General features: G+C 46.1%; 1 protein-coding gene across 2 annotated transcripts in view; it reads left to right on the forward strand.

Annotated features, from left to right (window-relative positions):
• The window catches only part of LOC121936844 (DAB2 interacting protein), a 145,049-nt gene that overhangs the window by 52,759 nt on the left and 76,711 nt on the right, over positions 1-15,579 (forward strand). For both annotated transcript variants that reach the window (XM_042479492.1, XM_042479488.1), the window contains exon 3: positions 7,438-7,556. In XM_042479492.1, the coding sequence (XP_042335426.1) occupies positions 7,438-7,556 (119 nt within the window). The remainder of the gene's footprint in view (positions 1-7,437; positions 7,557-15,579) is intronic.

The following is a 15,579-nucleotide window of genomic DNA, read 5'->3' on the forward strand; positions in this document are numbered from 1 at the left end:
ATAATTCACTTCACACTGCTACACCTCTCCATTATTCCTTAATCCTTTTATCCATCTACTTCTTCTATCTTCTTTCCATCCTTCTCTTCTCTTTCTCTCCACTCTCTACGCTGCCTACTTCTCTGTCCATCTTCTCGACTTCTCTCTCCCTTTCCACTCCTTCCTCCTTCACTTATGCTTACCTTTTACTACTTACTTATCCCTCTCTTAATTTTAACCTTCCATTTGCTAATTTCTACTCTACTCGCTACACCATCCATTCAACCATATGCTTCCTACCTTCTCCTTTATCAAACATGCAAGATAGATAGATAGATAGATAGATAGATAGATAGATAGATAGATTTGCAATTCATGGCAATAAATTACTTACCCTCTTCATGTGTGTGAGATAGATAGATGATAGATAGATAGATAGATAGATAGATAGATAGATAGATAGATAGATAGATAGATAGATAGTTTTGCAAGGAGTAGCATTTTATAACAAAGCACTCTCTTGAAAGTAACACTTAAAGCTCTCGTTGTATGAAGGAGTGTGAGTAGGAAGTCCCACAAGTCCTCTCCAGTCATGCCTTTTGCAGAAGAATTAAGATTGAACCAAAGCAATGGGCTCTTTCTCCGTTTGGTTTTTCATTTGTTCCAATACAAACTCACCATCTCTAGTCTGAAACCCAGACGCTGCTTCTGTCCCTTGGGTGCTTTTGGAAAGAACAAGCCTGGATCTCATTGAGATCCCATTTGCACCTTGCCTCTACATTCAAGACTGTGTAGAGGGCAAGAAATGGGTGGCCTTTCACAGGTTGGATTGCAGCTCCCATCATCCTACACCCTTGTGGTAGCGTTCAACGACATAGCTGTATAGGATCAGTATATAGTAAGGCCTTGCAGCACCTTTGAGACTCACTGAAAGGAAGAAGTTGGCAACATCAGCTTTCCTAGACTTCAGTCGATTTCCTCAGATGCATTTAGATGTAATAATAATAGTGATAATGAGTAGAGAGATCTTGTTGCACCTTTGAGACTCGCTGAAAGAAAGAAATTGGCAGCATAAGCTTTCCTAGACTTAAGTCTACTTCCTCAGATGCATTTGACCTAAACCATTGGTTATGCTGGCTAGGGGCTGATGAGTCTTGCAGCCCAGCAGCATTTGGAGGGCCCTATTTTGCCCACCCTTGCTTCCTTTTCTTCCCTCCATCCCTTTCTTCATCTGCAGTGATGATAATTTTGGCCTACCTTACATGGTTGGTATAAGGATTGATGGGGTGATAAACATCCAGAAGGCAGTAAATAGAGGTGGGCAAATGCAACAGATCCAGTGGCCACTTATTCTGTTCCTTATTTTTTTATATCCCGCTTTTATCCCAAAGCAGCTTGCACCGTACATTAGTCCATTAGTCCATCAGACATCAGTGCAAATCAGAATTATTAGCAGATAATCAGAGAATAGCTATGGAGTCTCCCTGACTTTTCCTTGCATTGTAAGAAGGTTAAGAATGGAGATAAGGTCCATAAAACTGAACCGTGCCTTCAATCCGTCCCTAACAAGCGGGGATAAAAACGTGGGATGGCGAGAGAAGAGGTGGGAGGAAAGAGGAGAAGAAGACTAACCTTGATTGCCACAAAATCTATGCATTTTGCTCACAGATGGGAAAAGGCAAATGTTTGCATGCGGAAGGGAAGATGGGCAGGAGGAGGCGAAGCCAAAGGGGCACCGGAGATTGATGGATTGCCCAAACGATACCCGCATTTTGGTTATGTGTTGTGAACATGCGTCTTTCCCCGGGGACTCAGCAATTAAATTACTGAAGATAATATGTTGCTCCGGTGCCATCTTCCTCCAGCTTCTCCCGGAGAAGACGGCTCAATAGTTATGCAATTGTCAGAAACAGAGGCTTCTCGGCACACTTTGCTTATCAGATTAAAATAAAACAATTTTAAAAGGAAAACAGGCCGCGTTTATTAAACATTGTCGGAGTGACTGGATATATTAAAAAATGAAAACCAAAAAAGACAGCCCTGCAGAGCAAGGAATGGATTTTGCAGGAGAAGATGAGACCCGAGGCCTCACTTAATTCCAGAAGCTCTGGGTAGAAATTTGGATAAGTACACTTTTCTTTTTAAAAAGTTTCTGGGAAATCTACTATTATTTCAAACTTTGGAAGAGCACTCCAGGGCTTTTGGGGCTCTTTATGGTTCAGAGGTGGGGAAAATACAGCTTTTTGTGGGTTCGCATGCTTCTATAACACCCTCAAAGCCCCTCTATCATCCCATAATTAAATTTAAGGAACACAACCCACCCCAAAGTCACTTTGACCACTTCCACAACTCACCCCAACATATTGATTTGGTTTAATTTCCCTGTCCCTGTCCCACTGGAAAAAAGGATGAAAATAAGGGTAATGTTTATAGGTGTGTGCATGTGTGTGTGTGCGTGTATATATATATATATATATTTGATTGCATATGATATGACTTGATCACATAACAAATATAATAAACATAACCGACAAACAATAACAAACAAAAGGTTTGTTGAGGGCTAATTCGGAATCAAGATGGTGGAATGGGAACTCCAGGTTGCAGAAGAGTCTACCTTTCCAATTTACCTCTGAACTAGGACCGGGCAAAGAGTCTCCTCGAACCGGAAGTGGACATCTCCACCAACGTTTCTCCCACAAATTTCCTCTTGTTCATCCCTCTGCAAGTTACGTCCGCCCTTTAAAGATGAGGATGGTGGGGAAACCAGGGCAGTCATAATGATTCACCACCGACAGCAAGTCCTCGAGCGGAAAAGAGGATGATGCTCGAAGGAGAGTGTTGCAGAAGTTTAGATTTATAGGAGTGTGAATAAATTTCTGTCAGCTGGCGATTATTATCTCCTTTAATCTCAACGGCGCCGTCTTCCTTCCCTCTCCTGCCTGTGTCTGGGTTTCAAAAGCGTCGCTCTGATTTGGATCTAGTGCTCTCCGCCAGAGAATAAAATCTCCCCACATTCCCTACAGAAAACAGGAGGATGCTTAGGCGCAAAACTGATCAGGCTGATTTTGGAAATAACACAAACTGGTTAATGATTCAAGTGTCTGGATCGTCTGATGTCTTGCAAAGGAAGGGTGATAAAACAGGCCCCAAAATGTAGATATCAATCATTGATACAGGTTCTGGTTTAAATAGGTTTGCCTTCAGGTTGCCGTAAGTCGGAAACAACTTGAAAACGCACAACAAAAGCATGGCCCAAACTAGAGAGAGAGGTCTGTGAAGAAGAGAAGGCAGCCTTGGTTGTGGAAAACCCTCCCTATGGAAGCCCATCTGGCTCCAACACTGCGCTGCTTCCAGCATCAAAGCATGGCTTTTTATTAAAAACCTGTAAGGCTGCATTTGGAAAAGGAGTCAGACAAGGCTGCATCTTATCAGCCGACTTGTTCAACTTATATGCAGAAGATATTGTAAGAAAAGCAGGCTTGGATACAGAAGGAGGAGGAGTGGAAATAGGAGGAAGGAATGGCAACAACCTGAGCTACGCAGACGACACCAGAATACTAGCCGGAAACCTCCCAGACATGGAACAACTACTAAGGAAAATCAAGGGAGAAAGTGCAAAGGCAGGCTTAATGTTGAACAGAAAGAAAACAAAAAGAATGACCACTGAGGACCTTCACAAGTTCAACTTAGCCAATGAAGAAATAGAAGTAGCAAAAGAGTTCTCCTACCTGGGATCAAACATGGATAGAAATGGGGATTGCAGTCAGGAAATCAGAAGAAGGTTAAGTATGGAGGGCAACCATGAAAGAACTAGAGAAGATCCTAAAATGCAAAGTTATACAACTGAGCACAAAAGTTAGAATCACAGAAGCCACCATATTCCTTATTGCCATGGATGGATGTGAGAACAACTCTTGCCAAGAAAACCTTGTGATAGGTTTGCCTTAGGGTCACCAGAAGTCGCAAATGAATCGAAGGCGCACAGCAACAGCAACAATCTGCCCTGGCCTTTATAAGCCACCTTGTGCCTTGGACTGGGGCAAAAGTGGGATGATGGTGGTGGTGGTGATGATGATGATGATGATGATGATGATGATGATGATGATGATGATGATGATGATGATGATGATGATAGGGAAGTGTGTGACTGCCATTGGCAGCCATGCCTCTCTCCTTGCCAGAAAGGTAGGTAGGTGCCTGCCTGCCTCTTAGGGAATTAAGCAACGCCAGACTTCCCAGCCGTGACTAATATCAGTCTTGCTGCGTAGGAGAACAGCTGTGTCTCTGCCAGTCAGTCCTTGAAGGGTGTAAAAATTAAAAAAACCACCATCAATAGAGAAGCATTTTGTAAAAAGTCACATTTGGGTTGGAATTCTCCGAGAACAGGTGCGACAGAGGGATCCCCCCTTTCCAAGCATGACGCTTCATGAGCCAAAGGATGGCAGGAGATACTTGGCTGCTCTTCCCTCCTTCTATTCCCAAGTTCCTTATGGTAGGCCAGGGAAGCAACAATGTGTTGCCATGTGCCTTCAGGTTGTTTCCGAATTACAGTAACCCTATGGAGGAGCCAGGGGTTTCTTGGCAAGATTTGTTCAAAGGGGGTTGCCTTTGCCTTCCTCTAAGGCTGAGAGAGTGGGGCCAGTCCAGCCTCATTCTGCCATGCAGGAACGCTCAATCAAAGCATCCCCATGAGATGGCCATCCAGCCTCTGTTTAAAGACCTCCAAAGAAGGAGACTCTGCCACTTTCCAAGGGAGCATCTTCCACAGTCAAACAGCTCTTTCTGTTTGTCTTCCTAATGTTGAGGTGGAATCTCTTTTCCTGTACTTTGCATCCATTGCTCCATTGTGTCCTATTCTCTGGAGTATGCTCCATTCTCAATATGACTCACCTTACAATATTTAAACAGGGCTATCATATTACCCCTTAACCTTCTCTTCTCCAGGCTAAACATGCCCAGCTCCCTAAGTCTCTCCTCGTAGGGCTGCATGGTTTCCAGGCCCTTCACCATTTTGGTGGCCCTTCTTTGGACATGCTCAATGTCCTTTTTGAATTGTGGTGCCCAGAATCGGACACAGTATTATTCCAGGTGATCCTGACCAGAGCAGAATAGAGTGGCACTATGACTTCCCTTGATCTAGACACTAGACTTCTATCGGTGCAGCCTAGTGTTGCATTGGCCTTTTTAGCTGCCGCAATCACACTGTTAACTCAAGCAGGGATTCGAACCCTGGTCTTCAGCACTGTACTCCAAAACACAAAACACAATGCCACACTAGCTCTAATAGGGATAGGCAGAACTCTCTTCTTCTCAGTCTTGGGGCATTTCTGAGCCCCATCTGCCCTCCCATTTCCCATACCAGCCTGGGAGAGAGTGTGGGGTTTTTTCCCATTGTGTAGAGACTTATGTACACTTTTCCTAATTAAGATAGTTCCCCAAGCACCAACACCGTGGCTGTGCATATTTTCCAGCCATATGCATTTTTAGCCCTTTGCATTTTGGAAAAGGCAAGCCAGGCTTTGTGCAGAATTGTACTGCAAGCGTCTTGAAGAGGCATGGCTTTCTGAAGGGAGGGCTGTTGTGTCTCTCTCTGCAGATTCAGAGCAAATATGGGTACTTTTTTGGCAAAGGTCACTGAGATCCAGAGCAGATTCTCTGCCCTACTAAACCTGAAGCTAGGATTGGGGATTATGGGAGTTGTTGTCGATCAGCATCTAAAGGGTCACACATTCCCCTGGAGTCCCCCAAAAGAGATTCTGCTTTGCTCTCAGTGCCATCATTGATTCTGCTAAGAAACTCTCAGAAGACAGGTTGCGATGAGGAAGGAGGGTTTCACCTGTTGGGTTGCTACCTGTTTGCAGCCATTAAAGACGCAGAGAAGGTGGGCGCTAGGGGAAAATGTGACTCTGACCTGGCAAAATGTCTAATTGTTTGGCTAAAGGGCATGTGACGAAGATCAAGGACCTCTGTGTCTCTTTCTCTCTTTAGTGACATTTCCCCCTTTCCTGGATTTTTTTCTCAGGCGTCTCCACAATGCTGGCGTATAATTTCCAAAGGTACTCTGTAGCCATGGAGATAAGGAAGGTGTAATTACCTCCGTGGAGGAAGGCAGGTAGAGACACGGGGAAGAAGCCAAATGTTGCGTCCTCTTGGAGATCTGCTACAAGAGGTGGGATCTCTGGAGTTTGGCCTCCTCTCTCTCTCTAGAGCACTTCCTAAAACCCTTCTCAGCATTGAGCCATGATCCTCAAGAGAATCACTGGCTTGTTTGAAACCCACTTAATTTTTATGGTGGGTGTTTGGTTGGGGGTGGGGAACGGCCCCAACGCGCGTCCAATGGCCACGATCCCAACAACTACGAACCCTCAGTGGGTCAAAAAAAAAATTCTGATGAGACAGTGAAACTGACATATTGGTCCATATTCCCCAAGGATGGGCGCGAATGGCACTGCAGATTAATTTTGATCAGAAGCTACTGTATATACTCATGTATAAGTCTAGGAATTTAGGTTAAAAAATGACCACAAAAAACCTGAGTCGACATATCAACAGGTCAATGTAAGTACTGTATTTTAATGCTATATATGAGAGAGAGAACTCAAAGGTAAGAAAGGAACAAGGCAGGAGGATGCTATTCCATGCACTTCAGGTGCGATGCCAGTTTGGGACCAGGAGATGTACCCAGAGGTTCATTGGAAAGTGGAGTTGGCCAAGGAGGAAGAGACACAGTTTTGCAGATGTATTCCATCTGTAAGATGCCATGAACATTGCTGCAAATCCGGCCCTTCCTTTCCAAAACGAATGGTTTATGCATCCCCTGCAATAGTTGCTTCACCTCATGTTTTGGTGCCTGATGCAAATTGCTTAGGGACGAAAGTGGTTTCAGGTTTCAGGTGCAGATGAGCCCTGTTCAAATGTGCACATGTTGGTCTCTGGTCGCACGTGGGATTGCTTCAAGGTGCACAAAGGGATATATACACGGGGAAAGGTTAGCAAGGGGGTTAACCTTTGCACTGCTGCTGGGCCAGAGCACAGTGACCCTTCCTCCCGCATCTGGCTCTTGCAATGTGCCAGGGATATGCAGTATTCGTATATATTGTTGGCGATGCTGGTTGGGTGGGATTTTTTGGGGGGAAGAAATGCAAGCGGGTGGTTGCCACGGTAACAGAGGCTTAGGGGAGTCTTGCACCACGACGACAACGGCAACGGCGCCGCTCTCCGGCCCTCTGAGCAGATGCTGGATGAGATCTTTGTGCCGTAGCCCACAGAGAGGCAGTGAACGTCCACCGCCGTTGGCGTGGCAGAAGGAGCCTTCGCCTGCCGGCCACGCAAAGGCCCCTGTGTGGTGGGTGTCAGATAGAGAGGCAGAGCGAGGCGAGAGGGCGGTTGTGTCGCTGTGTGTCTGTGTGTGCAGGGCTGTCTCCGTAACTGCGCTCTCCCTCTTGCGCCCCACAGGGATTCCTCAGCCGCCGGCTTAAGGGCTCCATCAAAAGGACAAAGAGCCAGCCCAAGCTTGACAGGAACGGCAGCTTCCGGCACATTCTACCTGGCTTCAAGAACGTGGACAATGAGAGGTAAGAAGGGGCCCCGGCACAGGGTGCCTTGTTGTTATTATTGCTGTTGTTGTTGTGGCAGAGAGAGACGATCGATCCTGGCGGCCGTTGGCTCTTGGGCCCATCCAGATCCAGCGGCGGTCTGTTTAATTGCACCGATTGATGGTTTCAATGTGGAGGCTTTTCCTCCCATGTCACTCTGGGGAAGCTTGAAAGCATTGGTTTCTTTGGGTTGCTTTTTGGCTTTTCAGGAAACAATAAAACCAACACAAGCATTGAATTGTGGTTGGGAATCCTGTTTATGGTGGTGTGGAGATAAAATGGAATTGTCTTGCATGTCGGTGGTGATGCTGGTTGGGAGGGAGCTGCAGCCTCTGAGACTGAACAGCGCAGGAGATTGCGATGAGGATTGCTTTGGCCGCGGACTGAAGATGCTGATCACAAATGGTTTGCTCCTTTCTGGAAAGCACCAAGAGTTGGGCTGAAGTCATGCCATGTGGAGGCAAGGTTTGTCAGATGTTTCGGTTTTTTACCCCCCAGTTGTACCAAAACGGAGTGGCTTGGAGTGCTCTCTCTATCTCTGTCTCTGTCCTTTGCCCCCCTTTGGTTCGGAGAAAGGTGTGTTGTTCACTGCTAGCTCGGAAGCATGCATTTGAGGCACAATGAGGGAGAGGCTGGTGGAAAATGTAGCAAGTTGGAGAAGAATGGCATCCTTTGGGTGAAAGATCGCTATTATTGCCTTTGCAGGCTCTCTATGGCTGCCACACCCACCTAAATCTGAAGCGACTTGAGCTTTTCCAGTGGAGAGTTGGCATGGAAGAGCTGGGGATTGTAAAGAGTGACCCAATTTTCAGCATATTTTGGGTGTGGGGTGTGTGTGTGTGCATCCCCATATACTGAAAGATGTGCTTTGAAATACCTGTTTGGTTACGATGTAAACATTTTAACACTGCTCTTAGTGTGAAAGCATTTCTCCTAGTGTTCAGCCAAAACCTCCCATCCTGGCACTGGTGCAAGCACACCTCCTTGTGCCACACTTCTGTTCACATCTGTTTAGAGGACAGCCTTGGAGGCTGGGAGCTCCAGCATCAATGGGATGATGAATCTACTCTGGGTTTTAGAAGGGAATTAAAAGGACGTGCAATCGCCTGGTGAGTCTTGCCCACCAAATCCAATACCCTAGGGACTTGCATGCCAAACCAATCCCTCAGGTCTGGGCATTGATTTGGAATTGCCAACAGTTGTTGTTGTTTTAAAACTGGAGCCTTCTTTGGATGTACCTATCTGAAGCTGAGGTTTGGGGTGGACAGAGAGACCTGTGAAAAAGGATGCTGCTCCCCTTGGCTAGGATCTTGGAGAATGCATGGTCTGTTTCAGCCCAAAGGTTGTCCATTGGCTGTGGTGACCAGTGTGGAATGATGTTTCTGGGACAGGAGAATGCATGGAATGCAACACCTTGAGAAAAGAAACATATCCCTGTTGTAAATGTGTTGTGGGAGGGAGAAATGTGCCAAGCATAATGATGGGTGATGTGGAGAGGATAGCTCTGAGATTGTGGTCATTCTCATTCTCTCTCTTTCTCTTTTATTTGGGGCAGACACAAACACACACACATATATATATTATGGGTTTTAGCAGGAGATGTCCTTCCCTCCTTGCTGGGAGCAACTAAACATCATCCCATATACCATCTCTTTATTTTTAGGGCAATTCCACTAAAAACAATAAAAATGAATTGCAGAGTCCAGATGCCGGGGCTGGTGTTTTCTGGCCAGATTCCCCCAGAGATGTGGGGTTTGGGGCAGAGGTTCAGGCCTCCAGTGTGGCCTTTGTAATTGGCCTCCTCTGGGCCCTTTGCATCTTGGTTTTCTTCTCCTTTTCCTAATGAGTGAATCAGGTCTCATCCGCACCTGTCACCTCCTCTTAACAGGCGTTCGCTTCCTTTGCCAAAGCCCTGATTTGCCAGCTGGGTCTGCAAATGCAGCCAAAGGGCTTCTTTCCCTTCCCTTTCCCTTCACAGGTCTCACTTCCCCCCCCCCCCCCCGCTTTCATTGACTTGACCACACCCCAGCCTCCCTCCCTCCATCCTTATCAATAGTTGGGCTTTAATCCCTGGCCTTAAAGAGGGAGAGATGCCTGGAAAGGGATCCCTGCCTTGAACCAGGAACAGCTCCCTGCCTTGGTTCGGGAGTTGCACTGAAACCCGTCTTGAGCTCACCTTTTGCAAACGTGGCTCAGGACTCCATCTTGCTGGTTATTGTACAATCTCCTCTGGAATCTAGGCTGGCCCTTTTTTTCACTCTGCATATGGATCATTCCAAAGTGCTGTGCGCTGATGGCATTGTGTGTCTCTGGGTTTGTGTGTCTTTCAAGAGGGAAGGTGGAAAGGGTTGCAGCAAAGGAAACAAAGAGGTTTTTGTGGTTGCGTCTCTTGCTTATTTGCTTATGTCTTTGAAAACACATATTTCCAAATATTAAGTATCTGAAAAAAAGTACAGTATGCCCAATCTGGAAACCCAAAGGGGGTGGTGTTTGCTCTTTCCTGTCCAACTGTTCATAATTCATTCCACATCCACTAGGAATGAAGACGCGTGAGGAAATGGGCACATCTCCCCAAATCCTGTCTCCCCATCCCCTACAGATTCTTCCCCATCCTACTACACCTATGACACATCACCAAGTGTCACATGCCCACATGTAGACTTCAGAACTGACCATTGCAATCTTGAGGACTAGAAACTTGCTTTTAAAAGCTTTCCAATGCTGGTTAAATGGGTCCAGTACAAAAGAAAAATCCAAACTGTCTTGAGGTTGCCAAAGGTGGGGTGAGGAAGCGCTTTAAGCAGTTGGAGGGAACAAGCACCATGGGGCAAATGGTTGGGTTCAAGAGGGCTCCTCTTCGGCCCTTTAAATAGCAGTAATTGCTTCAGGGAGAAAGGATAATGCTTCTGAACATTTCTATATCACCCTTCATTTCTTGCAAATGTGCTGGTCTTTATTCAGAGATGGGTAAGACATTCTTTATGGCCAGTCCAGATGGCACAAAAATGTGTAAGATTTCAAGCTCTCCAGAACCCTTCATCCAGTTGGGTGAAGCACATACACACAAAAAGTAGAGGATTGAGGAGGGAAGAAATGTACAAAACGTAGCTGGATGTTTTGGCTCTGAGGGTCAGCAGAGGAGGACTCACTCCCAAGATGGAGGTTGTAAAGTGGAAGAAGAAGAGCCTTGGTCTCTTTCACATGATGTAGTTTGATCCTGCTTTAAATCTCATACCTATGACCAGAACTGATAAGAGTCTGGTCTACAGCCCTATCTGAACAATTAAGTATCATTCGCGACTGATGGTTTCATAGAAATCAGGGATCCAAAGCTTGGTCACCCCAAGAAAGGTACCAAGATGGGTTCACCATTGACCCTGGAGAAAGAAACTGCCTGGTGTTGCTCCATCTGACCCCTCAATCCGTCTGAGCTTCTCTTTTGCATCTCAGCCTCTGGTGTAAGTGGACTGCCAAAGTTCCTTTGCCCTTGGTGTTACTGTTGTGCCTCCGTATGGGTCCCTGCTCTCTCCAAGACCCATTCCCCCCACAGTACTCTGAGGATAGTAGTTTGTCTCTTGGAAGACAACAAAATATAGATGGAGAGATGGGTCTATTTGACACCTAGCTTGAAAGCAGTCCATGTGGAAAGGATCTCGGGGTCTTAGTAGACCATAAGCTAAACAGGTTGCATTGGTTTCTGGAGTTTGCAGTCGAGAAATATATATATAAACACTTTTCCAAACTCTAGTTTTCAGCAAACGGTGGGGTGAGGGTAGCTGCCTCCTTCTCTGAAATGACCCCTTGGAAGAGGGTTGACAGGGGCTCTTTTGTTAGCAGGCTCCTTGGCACATTGATGGATGGCAGTGGCTGGCCAAAGGCTTCCTCTCAGGCTGCACTGGACGTCCATCTTTGCTTTCTGGGCCATTCCTGGCCTTGGCTGCAAGTCAGGCTCCCTTCTGGCAGAAGCGCCTGGCCTGAATTGGGAGGACAGGTCCTCCGTGAAAAGCATAAAGAGGGAGGCTGCGTCTCTCAGGCCGGAGCCTGGCCCTGGGGAGAGACCAGGGGACTATTTAAGCATGGGTTTATTCCTATAGCTTCTGCCAAACTCTCCTGCAAGTGGAAGGGATAACCTGTAAGGGAGACAGGAATTAGAGAAAGTGGTCCTTTTGGCCTCTGCTCCAGAGACTAGAGCAAGAACCAATGGATTCAAATGACAAGAAGAGTGATTCCAAACATTGGGAAGACCTTCTTGAGGCTATAAAGCTGTTCAGTAGCAGAATAGACTCCCTCAGAAGGTGATATATGCAATTTTTGTAACTGTGAGCGAAGGGTGGAAAGAATATTTGTCTTTACCCTTTCCCTGGATGAAAACTGGGATTCCCAGCTGTCAGGAAAAACGACAGATGAGTGAGAACTTTGCACACTTTTCCCTTGGTTGTTCTTATTCTGCATAGAAAAAACATTTTGGGGATATACCTCCTGCTTTCTGTGCAGAAAAAAAAATTTCCTTTGCAAAAAGCCATTTCCTGTGCAGAAAAGGTTTTGGTTTTTTTTGCACAAACAAACCCCCCACACCACACACATTTCTTTCCCTTCCTCAATGCAGAACAATTCCTCTACAACACTTCAGGATGTTCGACTACTAGGAGGATTCTGCAGAGGAGTATTCATTTTCTCCCACAGTGGGGGAAATTATTCGTCCTTGTATGCAAAGGTGTAATTAATGTTGCACAATTAATGCACAACCTGGTTGTGGGCTGAGAGCGGCCTCCAGTTTGGCCACAGCTTGGCAATGGTGAATTCCAGCTGCAGCCCCTGAGCAGAGCAGTCAATACTGGAGCAGTAACTTGCTTTTAATTGGTGCTGTTTTATTAAGTGGCTTGCCTTCATTGCCATTAAAGCAGATGGCCACAACATCCGTCCGTCCGTCCGTCCTGGTTCCCAGGCTTTCTTTCTTTATCTTAGGTATTTTTAACCTCACGTCTTTTCCATTGCACCCTCAGGGTCCCTTGGAGAAGCTTATGTAAAACGGATGCAGTCAATAAGCCTGATCAGGAAGAGCTGCTATTCAATAGACATCAATAAAACAGATAAGAGCACAGCAGCAAATCACACTGAGAGCAGCGCTGCAACCAAGAGGCAAAAAGTGTTTCGATATTCAGCGTTCGATAAGTCTTTCAAAACAGCAAAAGATAAAGTTTCAAAAATGTAAAAACCTGAGCATTTTTTTAAAAAAAGGCCTCTCAGCTGCAAAAAAGGAAAAGCAAGGAAGGAAAAGGAAAAGGAAATGAAGCTTTAGGGAAACCAATCCAGAATGGAAAATGCCATAAGTAAATGGAAATGCCCCATGAATGTGGGAAGGGAACAGGCTGCAGAGGAAAAATGACTTATTTGGGCTCCATCTGGGATTTAATGCTCACAACCTTGAAGGTCATTGCCAGGGGCTGGCCCTGGATCTCAGGTCTTGGCCTGGAAACCTCGAGGCATGGGATGGTCCTGGAGCGGCAACCCTACGCACAACTGGAGCAAAACCCCAGAGACCTTTGGTGGCCAGAAACCTGGACACCTTTGCCATCCTTTTGCTCACAAGTTACATTCCCAGGTGCCGGGGACTGTGCGTGTGTGGGGTTTTAGCTTGAAACTGCTTCCATTTGTCCACCATTTTCATCCTAGCCCAGCTTTCTTCCCAAACCTAGCCCCCCTCCAGGAGGCTGGGGATGGTGGGAGTTGCAGTCAGACACCTCTGGAGAGATTGGGGAAGACGGAGTGGTCTCCCCTTCATTTCCCCCAGCTCACATTTCTGTATCATCCACACTTCTCCAGAACAAATTTTTCTTTGGTTTCTTCTCTTTCCCCCCCCCCCCCAAAGCCCCGAAGGGTTTAATTCACTGTATTGATCCCATTTCCAGACAGTCCTCTTCGTGCCGGGATCTAATTTGGAAGGAAGTGATTCTTAATTATTACGAAGCTGTGCAGCAGACCTCCCCAATTGCGGCCCTTGTCAAGATGGCTTCCCCCCACCCCCTCCCCACTCCCCAACTTTCCTTTTTGCAGAGATCATTCTGGGCTCGACAAATGTCCTCTCAGCTCTCGGCCAATAGTTAAATGGATCTTGGAAAGGAGACAGCGGCGAATTAATTAATCGCATCAAACGCTTTCACCGAACAGGTTGCTTTTCCCCAGGCCTCTCACCTTTCCCCTCCTCTAGCAAACATTCATTTCTAAGACCCAGAGCGGAAGAGAGCGCTAAGCCAGGGCCCCCTCGGATATGTCTTTGGAGCAATCTGCTCTCTTCCAAAAACTGAAAGGGACGGCAAGGTACAGAAGCTCACCTACCATCAGTCACAGAAGGACAGAGTTGGAAGGGACCCCAAGGGGCCATATAGTTCAACCTGCTCCTGGTACAAGAACCCACAGCTAAAGCCCTCCAACCTCAGTTTGAAGACCCCCAAAGAAGGCAAGTTTGCCAGGTGGGCCTTGGGTCCCTTCCCACTCTGTTGTTTCATGAAAGGGGAAAGGACTTCTCTTTCCCTACGCCATGCGTTGGCTCATGAACAGCTTTCCTATATCTTCCCTGTTTTCCTCCCCAGATCTTTTTCCCCCCAGAAAAAGAAAGCTACAAAATCTGTAGCCATCCCACATTGAAACCCTTGACATGAACCCAATTTTTACCATAAGGTACATAAAAGACAATAACATGAAATGCAGTAAGCACGTAACATTTATTAATTTTTTAAAAAAGTAACTCACAACTCTCTACCCAAGTACCCAAGGTTTATACATAATCTCACTGGCCCCACATGGCTACCTATGATATATATGAAGTACAAGGTAGCCGTGTGTGTGTGTGTGTGTGTGTGTGTGTGTGTGTGTGTGTGGTCCCTTGGGGGTCACTATCTATCTATCTATCATCTATCTATCTATCTATCTATCTATCTATCATATGGCCCCTTGGCCAACCTTGGCTCAGTCATTAATCAGAATAGAGACTGCAGTCAGGAAATCAGAAGAAGACTTAGGACTTGGAAGGGCAGCTATGAAGGAACTAAATCAAAGTCCTGAAATGTAAATATCATTGAATACTAAAACTAGGATGGTCTGTACCATCGTTATTTCTGTGTATGGTTGCGAAAGCCAGACGGTGAAGAAAGCAGATAGGAAGAACATCAGTTCATGTGAAATGTAGTTTTGGAGAAGAGTTCTGCTTCTTTAGGGATTTGCTTAAAAGGCTTGGAAAGGTAGAAAGAGATAATAGGAAGAGAGGAAGACTGTATTCCAGGTGGAAGGACTTACTCAAAGAAGCCAAAATGGCTGAGGATAAGAGGACTTGGAGGTCTCTCATTCATAGAGTCGCCATAAGTCAAAGTTGACTTGATGCCTGTGAAGATTTGCGTATAACAAAATTGTCCATTTGGGGTGGAGTACTCTTACATTTCTTGCATTGTTGCCTGGTCCAGACAAAGGAGGAGGACTCAAGGGCAGCCTGAAGGTTGCTTACTTTCCTGTAAGACATCCACCTCCCCCCCCTTTTTTTTTTGTGGCATCTGCAGATCTGCCACCTTAATGGGACTCTTTGGCGTGACACTTCTCCAACCAGAGAGTTAATTACCGGCCTCTAATTAATGGCAGCCTTAGAAGGGGATTGTGGAACAAGGGGAGGGAAAAGGGCGGATTGCCGGGAGCAAACACTCGTTCCTCTTTCTACATTTCTGCCTTTCTACCATTTCGGTGCATGGCGAGCGGTGCCAACTGGTTCCATTAAACATAAATAAATCCAATCACTGCCCAGTTCTGAAATGCTAAAATATTCAGCATAATTTCAGGATTTCTCTTAAAAGCTTCTCTGTTTCTGCAGTAATTAGAATTCTCTGCTAGACAGCTGGAGTGTATATACATCCCCAAACTAGCAGACTCCGGATCCCCCAAACTCCAGATCTCCCAGGCAGCATGGAGAGCGGGGCATTCTGGGAGGCATAGTCCAAAAATACTCTACTGCAAACTT

Source organism: Sceloporus undulatus, chromosome 7 (assembly GCF_019175285.1).
Source record: "Sceloporus undulatus isolate JIND9_A2432 ecotype Alabama chromosome 7, SceUnd_v1.1, whole genome shotgun sequence".
NCBI lineage: Eukaryota > Metazoa > Chordata > Lepidosauria > Squamata > Phrynosomatidae > Sceloporus > Sceloporus undulatus.